The sequence below is a fragment of the Lactuca virosa genome, chromosome 4 (genome assembly GCF_052849685.1).
Source record: "Lactuca virosa cultivar CGN04683 chromosome 4, Lactuca_virosa_CGN04683_v6, whole genome shotgun sequence".
Taxonomy (NCBI): Eukaryota; Viridiplantae; Streptophyta; class Magnoliopsida; order Asterales; family Asteraceae; genus Lactuca; species Lactuca virosa.
The window spans coordinates 17736489-17751504 of NC_136429.1; the positions used below are offsets into that span (position 1 = coordinate 17736489).

The following is a 15016-nucleotide window of genomic DNA, read 5'->3' on the forward strand; positions in this document are numbered from 1 at the left end:
ATATTTTTCAAATAAACAAAAAGTAAAGTCTTTTTGACAACTCACGGCTTTGAGAGGACCAAAAGAGTCATTTTTAGATAAAAATGGATCTTTATGATATCCACGGTTTTAAAGGGGCCAAAAATATAAATTTTCACAAAATGGGCTTCTATTTGGGCCTTCACGGTTTTAATGGGCCAAACTTGTCAATTTTCACAATAGTGGGTCTTATTTAGAAACTCACTGTTTTGCATGGGCCTAAAAAGGTAATTGTTGACTTTTTATGGATTAAATTGTCATTTTAAACAAACATGGGCGAAAAATGTAAATTTTCGGTCAAATAGGCTGAAAATGTCATTCTATTAAAAAATTGGGCCGAAAATGTTATTTCTATCAAAAGTGGGTTGAAAATGTCATTTTATACAAAATGAGCCCTTAAAAGTAAACTTTTGGTCTTAATAGGCCTAAAGTGTCATTTTTACCAAAGTGTGACTTAATTGTAAATTTTCGGTTTAATGGGCCAAGAATGTCATTTTTACAAAAAAAATGGGCCTCTTATGTCATTTTGGTAAATAATTGAGCTAAAACAATCAATATAATAACAAACGTACTAATTACGCCATTCTCACTTTTATTGGGCCTTGTTTACCCATTTTTCATGTTATTGGGCCTTCGTGGTCCATTTACATGTTTATTGGGCCTGATACATTCATTACATGTTTATTGGGCCTTAGTGACCCATTTACATGCTTGATAGGTCTTGTATACTCTTTACATGTTTATTTGGCTTAGTGACCCATTTACATGCTCGACGGACCTTGTATACACAATTCAGGCTTTTTGGGCCTCATTTATTGATATACATACACATTGGGCCTTGTAACCTAAATACATACATGGAAACATTATTTAAAACATTAAATAGTGTGCTACACAGTTCGCGTAAATCTAGTTAAGGTTCTTGTGAGACGTTCTTTCATTCGTACCTACCTAGTGTACAACCTTAAGTCCTATAGTTATAATAAGAGTCTCCTGGAGGGAGAGCGAGAGTTTGTGTATATATCTATACGGGGTTGACAGCCCCGCGCTTGAGCTGTTCGCTACAGCTAGATTAGGCCAGTCTAGGGTGACAAATGTCTTACCTTAAACAAGTCGACGCCTGAAAAACGTCATGACAGGCAGATCAGTCATATCAAGCATGGTTATAACGACTCACATAGAGATTAACTCCACTGTAAAATTTACGGAATACATATACTATACTTTTGATACACGTACGAGCTATTCAGTCTATAACTTTCGGGTCTTATGGTTTAAAGACTACAACTTATTTACAGTCAGAAAATATCGGATTTTCTGGGAAACAAACATTATACATTACCTTCTACTTGCAACAAGAAGTATAGGATTTTATGGAATACTGTCTTTATGCATTTTCAAAACAGGAACACACATGCTTTAATTCAAGATTTGATACAAAACTTTCAAACCATTTTTACAGAAAATATTGGATTTTCTGGTGTTTACAAAGTAATACAAAACTTTTGATACAAACATGCTTATGAACTCACCAACATTATATATGTTGACATTTTCAAAATAACTTGTATTCTCAGGGAATCGTGAAGTGGGTTGGTCACCAAGAACACATGGATTTTGTTGTATTTTTGTTATCATCATACGCTTACTATTTTCGAATGTAATTTGTAATCCAACACACTTATGTAAACAATGATGGTTGTATTATTGTATGTGTGATGATGATGTTGTCTTGATTCAATATTTAAACTGTGATGATATTACAAGATGAAGTCACCCAATCTCCGGACGCTTCCGCCGTTCCGGTTCGGGGGTGTGACATACTATATACCCCTTCCTTGACCAAACCCTGAACCGAGGTCCTACATACTCGCACCGCGGGTCCCTAAAAACCATCCCTCAATATCATAAACCCGAATAGATAGATGATCCACCAAGAAAAATACCTAGTTCTCCCCCACTTAAGGTTTGAATTACCACCCACTGGTGTTAAAACCAACTATAACTCAAACTGGTTTAGCCAGGTACAACCATCCCTGACCCCGGGAATGAATAATACACACAAGATGATCTTCCGGGTAAGGATCAAACAAATCCAAAGAGAATCCAGAATTTCAGTTGAAGATCTCCGAAATTCCCAATGATGACCACTTAACATTAAGGATCCCTTACAAGAGCATAAACCAATACCGACTTATGATCCAAAACAGACACTCCTTTCCTGTAATTCCAACCGTCAATCCGGTACCTGAACTGCCTATCACACAAGAACATGTACCCTTTATCACATCACCAACATCCATATCACATCAACCCACATGCGCACTGTAACGCTCGTAGATCCGGGTTAGTCAATTTAGAGACGATAAGCATCAAAAATGACTTTTTGATAGAAGATTATTTCGAATGAATAATCTTAACTAAGTTGTAGTGGTCGTGACAAGGATTCCGGATATATAAAGAATGCCGAAATCCAAGTTATAACGAAGAAGTTATGACCTGTCGAAGTTTCGCGACAGAACCGGCACGACACAACGCGACGTAAATAGTGAATTTACGTCGAAAACGGAGCTCGTATGCGAAATATATGAATTTCTAAAGTTTGGGGCACAAACCCCAACCCTGTGTCAGGGTTCACGATGTGAACAGTGGGTTCACGACGTGAGCTCAGTGATGAGACCCTTCTGAGTTTGGCAGACCCAAGTTGAGACTACGCACCTGATGACGTCCAAAGTCATGACGTGAAATGATGGTTCACGACGTGAAAATCGAAAAATCAGCCCTATAAATAGAATTCAAGGGGCAGCCGAATTTGGTTGCTCGATTTCTTCTCTCTCACCAATATTACCTCGATTTACGTGCAAAGTATCATCCCGAGACCCAAAGCGAGTCCCGAAGCCCCGAAGATCCCGATAAGAAAAGAGTTTTAAGTCGAAGATCTGTCCGCGAGAAGCCCGGTTTGTGAAGATATCCCAGTTTCATCGAAGAATACTACCTTACAAGCCGTAGTGCTGTCCGAACATCGTCTAATCATGTGAGTGTGTAGTTACTTTCTTCTACCACATATATATGAAGTATTTGCTATGAAATACGTGTTATGTGTTTATACGTTGTTTGTTTACTTGAGATGGTTGTTGAATGAATGTTTTATACATGTTTTTAAACGATTTAAACTATATATGTAATTTATAAATATGTTGGGTAGAACATGGGTAGATGAAATAGTTGGTGTGTGAGGAAAAATGAGTTTGAGGATGAGACGAAAGATGATATAGATCATGAGATGAGGGTGATAGGTGAAAAATTAGCAAAACCTTTACCCAAACGATGGCCCCCGTCATTCAGCAGAGTAGGGATGACAACCACGGACTATTCTAGACAGTCCAGTGGAACACTAGCAGGCTCGCAACTTGTAGGTGTTGTGAACGATGTGTTCACCGGTGTACTCTAAAAACCCTGGCAGCTATGGACTTAGTGCCTTATATAAGAACGATGGTAGCTATGGATTTAGTACTGTGTGGATGAACCTTGGTAGCTATGGATTTAGTACTGTGTGGATGAACCTTGGTAGCTATGGATTTAGTACTGTGTAGATGAACCTTGGTAGCTATGGATTTAGTACTGTGTAGATGAACCTTGGTAGCTATGGATTTAGTACTGTGTAGATGAACCTTGGTAGCTATGGATTTAGTACTGTGTAGATGAACCTCGGGCAACAATGGACTTTGTGCCAATTCCTTAGGTCAATCCTTAGGAATGAATGAAGGAAGGATAGTTGATTCTTAGGGTAAAACCTTAAGAAATAAAGAAGATAATGGGGATGGGAAATTAGGTTGATTGTTTGATGATTAAATATAATAATTATATTATTATGGGTTGAAAACCCTATATGCTCACCAGGCTCCCAAGCCTGACCCACTCAGTTTCTTTGTATTACAGGTAGTGGCGCGAGAGCATAAGTTGGATGACTTATCAAGATATTGTGGATTATAGATCAGTAGTTGTGAATAACTGTTGTAAGGTCTATTTTATACGGTTTATGCTTTTGGTCTGTATCGGAACATGACATCCCGATATTTTATTATTTAAATGAAAAGTACATTCTCTTTGTGAAATGTTTTGATAAAGTTTTATCATATTTTGTTTGGGAACAAATTCCGCAACAGTTTTCTTTAAAAGATTACTCTGATTTTATTTTAAAAAGCATAAACGAAATCGGTCTTTTCTGGCCGTGAAATTTGGGGATGTCACACGCACTATCGCACTGACAATCTGTCTCCAAACACCGCGGCCAACAGTACCCATATTGGGTTACATCCCAACACTGAAATTCACAAACCTGATCACTCCTCCTCCGAACCCGAAAGACTGAAAGGGAAAATTTGTTGCTATTTATAGCGACATACCAAACCATCAATCAACCATTCTACTTCCAACTGCAATCCCCAAATCGATCATAATGGTCGATCCATCCTTGAGTCCTATGACTCGAATGCACGGCGTTGAGCAAAACCCTATAGACCTCAAAACCAACAAGCTCATCCATGACTGAGCAACCATAACCAAAGATCAACAGATACGGAGCTACTGCCATTAATAATGGTATCAAACCATGCTAATCTCTCCCGACCAGTCTTTAGAATCCCCAAAACTTTCCTTGTTTCCAGTATGGATCCTGTGCTTCTAGTAGTACAGTCCCAATACTACCTTCCACACATATCCATACTTTCCTCAAGAATCATCTTGGGTCCTCTAAGACCTATTCATAATAATAATTTTGATACATGCCCAACAGCAAACAATCACGCTAAAATACTTCTTAGGCTCTCCTAGGATCCCCCATCTCCCCTGCCATCAGCTGCTGAAGAACTCATCATAATGTCAATTAGCTACTTCGTGAACACAATCACATATAATAAATCTCAAATAATCCTTCAAGTAAAAGACTCATCCCTACAACGGTTAGACTCAGACGAGAGCTGCACAATAGGGTCAAACCCATCACTCTGAGATTATTCAATCTTTATTACATGTGACTTAACATATTCACTTAACAGCTAATTCACATCAATTAAGAGTCCCACAAATCACAAAGCAAGCAACATTCGAGCAGTGGAGTCGACTGGCACTAAAATATAATTAAATCAGACGTATTCTCATAAGAAATTTTGATCTCTATCTCCCAGCATCTCGGATACACACTAGCATGTTCATACACTCTATCCTCACTCCCTAGAGGAAGGCTAAACATATCGTGACTGGCCGGCTGACCCCACATAACTCATGCTACCACTAACTGCCACATGACCCTCCATTGGTGCTAGATAACTATCGCACGGACACTATCACATACTACACAACTTAAACAAACTTAGGCTAAAAGATTCAATCCTACAACGGTTGGACTCAGACAAGAGTTGCGCTGCAGGACCAAATCCCTTACCCTAAGACCATTTACCTCATGCAGTATGTGACTTAGCACATTCACTTAATAGTTAGTTCACACCCGAAAGAGTCATACAACAATCAATAAGGTATTCTACAAGAGATAAGGCATCATACATCAGGCAATTCTGTCATACGATTCCTGAAGATCCCTATCTTATTACTAGCATCATGTTCTAACATAACATAACATAATCTCAAATAACTGCATAGTAATTTGGGGTCTACTTACTGGCTTCGGCTGATCGTACACAACGCATCCTCCTTGTATATTTTGAAAACCATTTAAAAATCTTTTTCCTTCGTTTGAGACTGGATTCACACGAGTGTTCCTCCAATTCACTTAAACCAAGGCTCTGATACAAACTTGTAACATCCCAAAAATTCAACAAATTTAATACTTTTCAAAACAACCCTTTTGTCTAATAGAAGTGTTACAAAACCATTGTTTCAAAACATTATTTAAAATCAGAGTCTCCCACGATCCAATTAGTTTTAAAACCAAGGATGTATACGGTTACGCCTTCGCCTTTCCACGGTCCACTGAAGTATCTGAGACCATAAACCAAGACTGTAAGCACAAAGCTTAGTGAGTTCCCTCAAAATACCAATACAAAACAAATAACACAAATACAATAACAACATATTATGCGTCCAATCAACCATCGGGTTGGAATACCCCAGACCCTCAACCATCGGGTTGGAATGCCAACATACTATGGGTCCAATCAACCATCGGGTTGGAATACCCCAGGCCCTCAACCATCGGGTTGGAAAGCCAGTATAATATGGGTCCAATCAACCATTGGGTTGGAATACCCCATGCTCTCAACCATTGGGTTGGAATGCCAACATACTATGGGTCCAATCATCCTCGGGATGGAATACCCTAGGGCCCATTCAACCATCGGGTTGATATGCCCCGGCCTGTTGGCTTACGTACAAACCAGTAAAGCCTCAACCACCAACCAAACTTGTGCACATATAACAGATAATCATATAGAATTTTATACACAGTCAGACAGATCTACTGATCACTAAGCATAACATCATCCTATATAGCAGGATACCGATCTGACAGATCACTACAACATAATAGCATACATAACAGGATATCAAATCCAATGGGCCGACATTGGTGCCTTCGGCCCGCAAGTACAGTGAGGAAAACTCACCTCGCAGACTGAACATAACTGATGAGGACCGACTCCGAATCTCAACTCCAACCAACACATATTTATCAAATAAAGTCCAATCCTTAGATACCACTCAAAATACCTCAAATACCCCCTAGTTCAAACTTGGTCAAAGTCAACGGTCAAGGTCAATAGTCCATGTTGACCCAACACGTCGTGTTGACTTAGAAACACATCTTCTTCCGCCTGCATCCAAACAGTCAGGAAAACCTCAACCAACACGCCGTATTGACTTACAAACACGTCGTGTTCGCCCGAGTTCCAACAACCTAATACATTCAGCTGCCTTTTCGACTCCAAAAGCTCCAAAGCTCAGATCTAGACCAAAATGTGATTAGGAAGGATAAAGTTTCCAACTTTATCCATTGGGGACTACCAAAAAAGGTCCAAAACCCAAACCATAAAGCTTGATAATGCAAGGTCTTAACCAATACACACTTAATCCTTAAAGTTTGAAGTCCATCCTTTCTAGAAGTGCTTCTAACACCTAAACCATCCCAAATGTTGGTGCTTTTTATACATACATATCTAATGTATGTCTTGAGCCCATATTAGGTCAAAATGAGGATTTATGACCTAATCTCTATCCATGGCATCATAACTTGATTATAAACCATATCCAAGACACTACTAGGTCACCTTGACCTGGAGATTCATAAAGTTGCAAACTTTATGAGATCTAACCATTCCAACATTCAAGAACAAGAAGAAAAAGGGACAAATCCCAAGATCTAACAACTTTGAATGATAAAAATCGAGTCTTGGACACTTACAAAAGGTCTAGAAGAGTGTCAAACTGAACAATGTGGGCTTGCTTGTTGGATCTTTGTTTCCTTCTTCCACCTTCTTCCTTCTTTAACTTCGAAAACCCCAAACTAGCTCAAAATTAGGAGGGAAAGATGATTAGGGTTGCTTTCAAGGCTTGAGGGGCTGATGGGGGTTGAGGGTGAACAAACCCTAGCCTCCACATTCCTTTAAATAGGGAGAAAAACCCGAAAGATTAGGGTTTCATTCCAGCCATCAACACGTCGTGTTTCAAGAGGCAACAAACTGTGTTGTCCTTAATGAAATCCGCGTTTCCTCATATTTGGACATGTCGTGTTGGTGCCTCCAACACGCCGTGTCAAATCCTCAAAAGGTGATTCATTCCTAAAATTACTCCTCAAATTTCCGGGTGTTACAAATATAAATACCTTTAAAATGGAAAATATTTCATAAAACAGGAAAAAGGTACTGGGAGTTAATTACATGCATCATAGTCTTGTTTAGTGATAAAGTAAGACTTATAAAGGATGCTTAGCTCGAAGTAAAGCGCTTAGTTATAGCATGTGTCGCAATGATATTGCATTTACAGGAAATCCGTATTGAAAGTTGACTATTTATATTATAGTTTGGTCTAGTTATAAACTAAGACTTACAAGGGATGTATGTGAGATTGGAACGGAGAGTAGAGCTCTGTTCTATGGCATTATCATGTACCAGGGTACGAGTTACGTACTAGAGTTATTTGATAAGTTGGATATTTGGTGGTCACAATTTTGGGGTGCATGTGAGATTGGAATGAAGATGAGAGTTATGTTTTCATGCCACTATCTCGAGATCGGGTGCGAGTTTCGTACAAGTCATCTATTGGAGTAAGATGACGGCCACTGTCCATTCTAGACAATCTTGTGGAACACTATCCGATTTATTACCTGTAGGTGTTAATGAATCATACTATCCAAAAGGAAGGATTGTGTTATCATTCGAGTACTCCACCCCCCTCCCCATCAAGGTTGCCTTTTATAACTTACATCAGCCAAGGAATCCCCGAGTTGTGTAGTCAAACAGTTTCTTTAAACGATTCGCCAGGTAAGGTGATTCTTCCAGATGATCGTTAATTAGGATTCATGAGAATCGACTGGGCGGGTATGTATGGGTGCATTGTCTTATATATATATATATATATATATATATATATATATATATATATATATATATATATATATATATCTTTGTTGGATTATATATTTATAGTGTTGGAACAGTTTGTTTTGTAGGTTCATTGATTATGGATTATTATCATAATAACATCATCAACCCTATGTATCTCATCAGGTTTCCCAACCTGAGTCACTCAATTTATATACATCACAAGTAGCGATGTTAAGACTGTTGGAGGCTGGAATAGGATGTTGAGTGAGTAAATAAAATACATGCAAGAGTATTCAGGACCGTTAGGTCTTTACGCTATAGCTTATGTTGTATATTGATGATGACATCCTTAGGGTTTTGACATTTTGAAACAATTATTTGTACTTAAAATGTTTTAATATACTGGGATTTTCCGCAAACAACGGTATTATGATTTTTAAAGCGTAAAGAAAAGTTTTTTGCGATTCTGGAAAATAGGGGATGACACAATCACTTTTAAGGTTGATAATCCCATCGATATAAAAGACTATATGCCGATTAGTCTTACTATTTTACAAAATAAAATTATTGAAAAGTTGTTATCTAACAGGTAAAGGTAGTTAGCTCTATTGTTCACTCGGTGCAGTCTACTTTTATTAAAGGTAGACATATTTTGGATGGGTCTCATGGTTAATGAGATAGTTTATTGGGCGAAATTGAATAAAAAGAAAGAAAATGATATTATTTAAAGTAGATTTCGAAAAAGCGTATGATTCAGTCTCGTGTGAGTACTTAGACCGTATCATGGAGGTGATGGGGCTCAGGGTGAGGCGGCGTACTTGGATCCGTGAGTGACGTATGTCATCTAGGTCTTCACTTTTATTGAATGGTAATCATATGAATGAGTTTCATTTACATAGAGGGTTGAGACAAGGTGATCTATTGTCTCCTTTTCTAGTTATTTTGGTAATGGAAGGTTTACACATGTGCATGGAACATGCTACTCAAAATTCTTTTTTTAAAGGTGTGTCTATTGGTGATCAACATATACAAATTTCACATTTTTTATGCAGGTGACACAATATTTTTGGGAGAATGGGATGTCAATAATGTTTGGGTGCTAATTCGAATTCTTATATTCTTTTACCTAGGTTGCGGGTTGTAAATTAATTTGCATAAGTCTAAGCTATATAGAATTGGTGTGAACTTTGATGTGATTGGGCAGGTTGCTACTTGTACTGGGTGTAGGGCAGATTTTTTTTCCTTTTATGTATCTTGGTTTGCATGTTGGTCAACTTATGCATAGGCGATCGGCATGGGAGGTTTTAATTGAGAGATTCCAAAAAAAAAACTCTCTGTTTTGAAATCTAGAATTCTCTTTATCGGAGGTCATCGTACGCCAGTGAAATCGGTGCTTAGAAGTTTGGGCATTTACTACTTTTCTCTATTTAATATGTCTGTTTTGATTTGTAGGGATTTAGAGCAGATTAGAGCTAGATTCTTTTGGGATGCGGAAGATCAGGATCGGATTATTCTGTAACATCCCAAAAATTGTATGGTAAAAATTTCACTTTTTAATTCAACCATTAAAACACCATTTAGTATTACCAATCATTAAAAAGTATAATAATGTAAAAAAAAATTGTCAGAGTACAATCCCAGAAATCATAAGTTTGCGGAAACATGGGTGGATGCAGTGCAGTCACGCCGGGCCCTTCTCATTTGTACCGGAAATACCTGAAACATAAACTGAAAACCGTAAGCATAAAGCTTAGTGAGCTCCTCCAAAATACTACATACCGTACAAACATACAGTCAAACATATTTGTGTGCTTGCATTCCCCTTCGGTCTCTTTCAATCGGATATTGTCAAGCATATCTGGGTGCTTGCATTCCCCTTCGGTCTCTTTCAACTGGATACTGTCAAGTATATATGGGTGCTTTCATTCCTCTTCAGTCTATTTCAACCGGATACCAGGTCTATTTCACCCCTACCACTACCACATAATATCATAACTAAATGATCTCAGGAACATCAAACGAATACGACATACCAGACAATTATCACAAAGACAATCATCTTACTACAAGCATAAACTAGTGGGTCGCATTGGTGCCTTCGACCCACGACTCCCGTGAAGGAAACTCACCTCAAGCTGCTGAATCTCTCAGATAAAATCTCGATCTGTTGATCCGAAAAAATCCCCACGTGCTAGCACTATCAAATAACATCCAATTAATAATTGGATCTCAACTCATAATCAAGAATTTAAATTACTTGCCCAAAGACCATTTTACCCTTTCCTTTCTTAGCCCAAAACCAAGGCCCAACTCATTTGCTCAAGAAACCCAATTTCCTAAAAGACATCCCAAGGCCCAATATGGCCCAACTTCCCAATTGGGCCCAAAAACCATCCTGGACCTAATTCCAAGAAATCCCATATTCTATCCATGGTCCAAAGTCAGAAGCCTAATGGCCCAATCCTACGTACGCCCAACGTACTCATCAGAGGTCCAAACTTCCGTAATAAGCTCTTAATGGTTAAGACAAGAGCATCCTAACACTTATCTTAACTAAATGATGTCTTAAACCATAAAGTCGAAACCTTTAAGCATTTGCATGGCTAAGGAGGGCTAAATCTCAGAAATCCTTACTTTCGCAACATTCAAAACCACTTAACTCTTGCATAGTTATAAGGAAACGATCAAGCAAACATTTTTATGATTCATAACACTCTAAGACCTCATAAAGGACAGCTAATATGCTCTGGACTACTCCGTACTCACAAAGATCCAAACTTTAGGAAAAAAGCTTATGAAACTATGCCATAACAAGATCTAAGAATAGAGTCATCAAGTTTGAAGCTTTATACCTCGAGAAGGTAGATCAAGATGCACAAGACCTGGATCCAAAAGCTTCAAGCAATCCTATACTTCCCCAAGATGCTCCTCCTTCTTCAATGAATACCAAAATGCATGAAATACCACCAAAAGCTCAAGAACCACACCAATGGGGGCTAGGGTTTTGTTTCTAGGGTTTAATGGGGTGAAGGCTGAAGATAAAGGGGTTTGGTGTTGAGTTAAGGAGCTTAAATAGCATCCAATACCCTAAATTAGGGTTTGGGTGTGACTGGAGTACGGCATGCGCAGGGGCGGACGCAGGAATTAGTAGTAGGGGTTGCACAAAATTTGTTTTCTGGTCAAACATAATATAAAACATTAAAAAAAAATTCCGGTCAAACATAATATAAAACATCTAATACAAATTTTTTTTCTGGTTAAACATAATCTAACAATGATCTATTAAAATTTAAATTTGTCCTCTTCATGCAGACATCTTTTGAAACCGCTCCATTACTTTTTTATTCTCAACTTTCGCAAGTGCTTCGGTCTTGACATTACAAAGCAGTGCGTCGTTCAAAAATTCATCGCCAATTTTGTTACGCAAGTCGGTCTTCAAGAGCTTCATCTTTGAAAAACATCTTTCTACACTTGCGGTCGCTACGGGTAATATCAAAGCCAACTTTAAAAGCTTATAAACCAAAGGATAAGACCGATGCTTCCCCGCACTAACCATCAAACGAGAAAGGTCGGAAATTCCTTTCAAACTAGTGAAGCGCTCATCCTTGATGCAAGAGTGATAAAATATCTCAAGTTGTCCTTCAAGGTCTATCATATCTGAATCATCAAAGTCATACTTGTATAAGTTACCCAACTTCAATAACTTTGATTTGTCAAATTGTGCAAATGAATCACAAGGGCTCAAAGCACCCATGTATTCTAGTAATTGGGTGCTTGTTTCACTAAATCGATCCTGATATTCTGTAAGTTGCATATCTACCACCGTGTTGACGATTTCAACCTCAAAATGAAACCTATTAGTCTTTGTAGTCCTATGGTTTCTCGCACCAATATACAACTCTTCCATATCTAAAGTATCAATTTTGTGTGTTTGACAAAAAGAGGATACTTTTGGCAAAATGCTAGCAAACCCTGTGTTTCTAAAAGATTGTAATGCCTCCATTGTCCCTCTAAACATCGAAGCCGCTTCTAAAATGTATAGATCTTTTCTTTGAAGTTGCTTTGACAAAGTACCCGTGAGGTGTAAAATGTCATACATCATATGTAAGTAAAACACGAACTCATATGATTTAAAATATGCTAAGATTCCAGATGCTTGTTGACGGTTTGCCAATGACCCTCCCTCCTCTTTCACAAAATCTAAAACTACAAGAACATCCGCAAACAACTTCATCAAACTTGTGAGTGTGTTGAAATGTGAACCCCATCTTGTTTCTCCCGCTCGAACAAGTGTAGTCTCTTGATTTAACCCTCTTCCGGTTTCAAGTTCACCACTACACAAGTCTTTTTGCACCCTTTCTCTTCCTTTCTCTCGTAGTAAGTCTTTTATTTTACACGAGGCACAAACAACATTAACCACCAACGATATTTGCTCAAAAAAGTCACTAACACCATCATGCTTCTTTGCTACAGCCACAACTACTAATTGAAGTTGGTGTGCAAAGCAATGTATATAAAAAGCCGTGTCCTTCTCTTAAAATATCAAAGCTTTCAAACCATTGAATTCCCCTCGCATATTGCTAGCCCCATCGTAACCTTGTCCTCTTATCTATTAAAATTTAAAACAATGAATATATATATATATATATATATATATATATATATATATATATATATATATATATATATATTAAATTGAAATAACAAAAAAGTAAAGAATAAATTACCTGACTAAAACTCAACTTATTACTTATAAGTACTTCATTTATGGCGTTAGTGTCAAAGATGATGTATCCTTCACGTGCACTAGTCCTATGAATCTTTCTTTCACAAAGCCAAGACTATCGACATAACGGAAAACAATAGCCATTTGTTCCTTTTTCGAAACATCACTAGATTCATCAACTAGTAAAGCAAAAACATCTTGACCAATCTCTTCACGAATACTCAAAAGTACTTCTTGTGCAAAACATTGCACAAGTTCTTTTTGAATTTTAGGGGAAATTAGTTGATTGTTTTTAGGAGCATTTTCTAAAGTATTGTTGAAAATATCTTCACTAGTCTCTCGAATGGCTTTTAACACTTCAATGTAAAACCCTCTATTTTCCGAGTTAACCGACTCGTCATGACCACGAAACGGTAAACCGGTTTTCAATAAAAGTCTAACAACAATAATAGAAACACGTAATCGAGCTTTATATTTATGGTCCTCTGCTTCGGTTTGCCTCCTCAAGACTACATTAATAGCTTGTTTTTCCATCATTAAAAACTCACACTTTTCTCTTGCTTTGTTGTGAAAACTATCAACACCACCCACATGAGTCCGAAATGCATCTTTTTTATTCCAAGTATCAAAACCTTGGGAAACAAATGCATCTCTCCCTCCTTTTTGTCCCATGAGGTCTCCACGCAAATAACAATATAAACAATATGCACTATTCTTTTTCACAATATATTCCAACCAATCAAAATCATCAAACCATGAAGGAACGAATCTTCTAAATCTATCACCTATTTTTTTTAGGAAACTTATGTGCCCTTACTTGACACGGTCCTTGAAGAAAATATGTTCTTCTTACATCATCTCTTATATTTGATTTGTAACTTGTAATCAATGGCCTATCCGCCGGTTCCTTTGGAAGATCTTTCAAGTCAACATTATCATTAGGTTGGTTAGAGCATGGTGTTTGTGGAGTTGCATTAGAAACCGAAGGGATTGATTGATTGGTGATTGGTGTTTGTGGAGTTGCATTAGGATTAGAAACGGAAGGGATTGATTGATTGGTGATTGGTATTTGGGAACATTCTTCACCACTTTCATTGGGATTAGGTCTTTGTCTTTTGGTAAAAAAAAAACACTTAGTTTAACCTATAAAAACATAACAATTACACCTAATCAAACAATGACTTCAATAAAACAAGTTGCTTTCACCTAATCAAACAATAAATTCAATAAAAACATAACAATTACACCTAATCAAACAATGACTTCAATAAAACAAGTTGCTTTCACCTAATCAAACAACAAATTCAATTAAAACATAACAATTACACCTAATCAAACAATAAATTCAATAAAAAAAACATAGCACTATAACCTAAGCAAACAATATACATTCAATAAAACAAATCAATTTCACCCAAGTCAATCAATAACTTCAAAAAAACATATCAATTTAAAATATCTAAATGAATTGGTAAAACTTACTTGCTTCATTGTAGGGCTTTGAAGTGAATTTTGTTAACCAAAACAGTAGAAATTGAAAGAACTTGATCGATACTTGCTTCAAGAGATTGGCTATTGTTGAAGACTTGAAAACATATCGATCCAACAATGAAATCGATCAAGGATTGTGAGGTCACGAGTCACGACTGTTGACAGTAGGCAAGGAACCGATTGAACGAATTTTGGAATCGGAAGTCGAGTAGTCGATGCCTCGATG

General features: G+C 37.5%; 1 protein-coding gene across 1 annotated transcript; it reads right to left on the reverse strand.

The window, feature by feature from the left end:
• Positions 1-11877: 11877 nt before the first annotated feature.
• LOC145104155 (uncharacterized) lies at positions 11878-14790 on the reverse strand. Its single transcript, XM_079041435.1, has 6 exons — positions 14782-14790; positions 14574-14586; positions 14493-14505; positions 14117-14411; positions 13375-14013; positions 11878-13101 (listed from the first exon to the last, which is right to left on the reverse strand). The coding sequence occupies exons 1-6, from the start codon at positions 14788-14790 to the stop codon at positions 11878-11880; spliced, it is 2193 nt and encodes a 730-aa protein (XP_078897561.1).
• Positions 14791-15016: the final 226 nt, after the last annotated feature.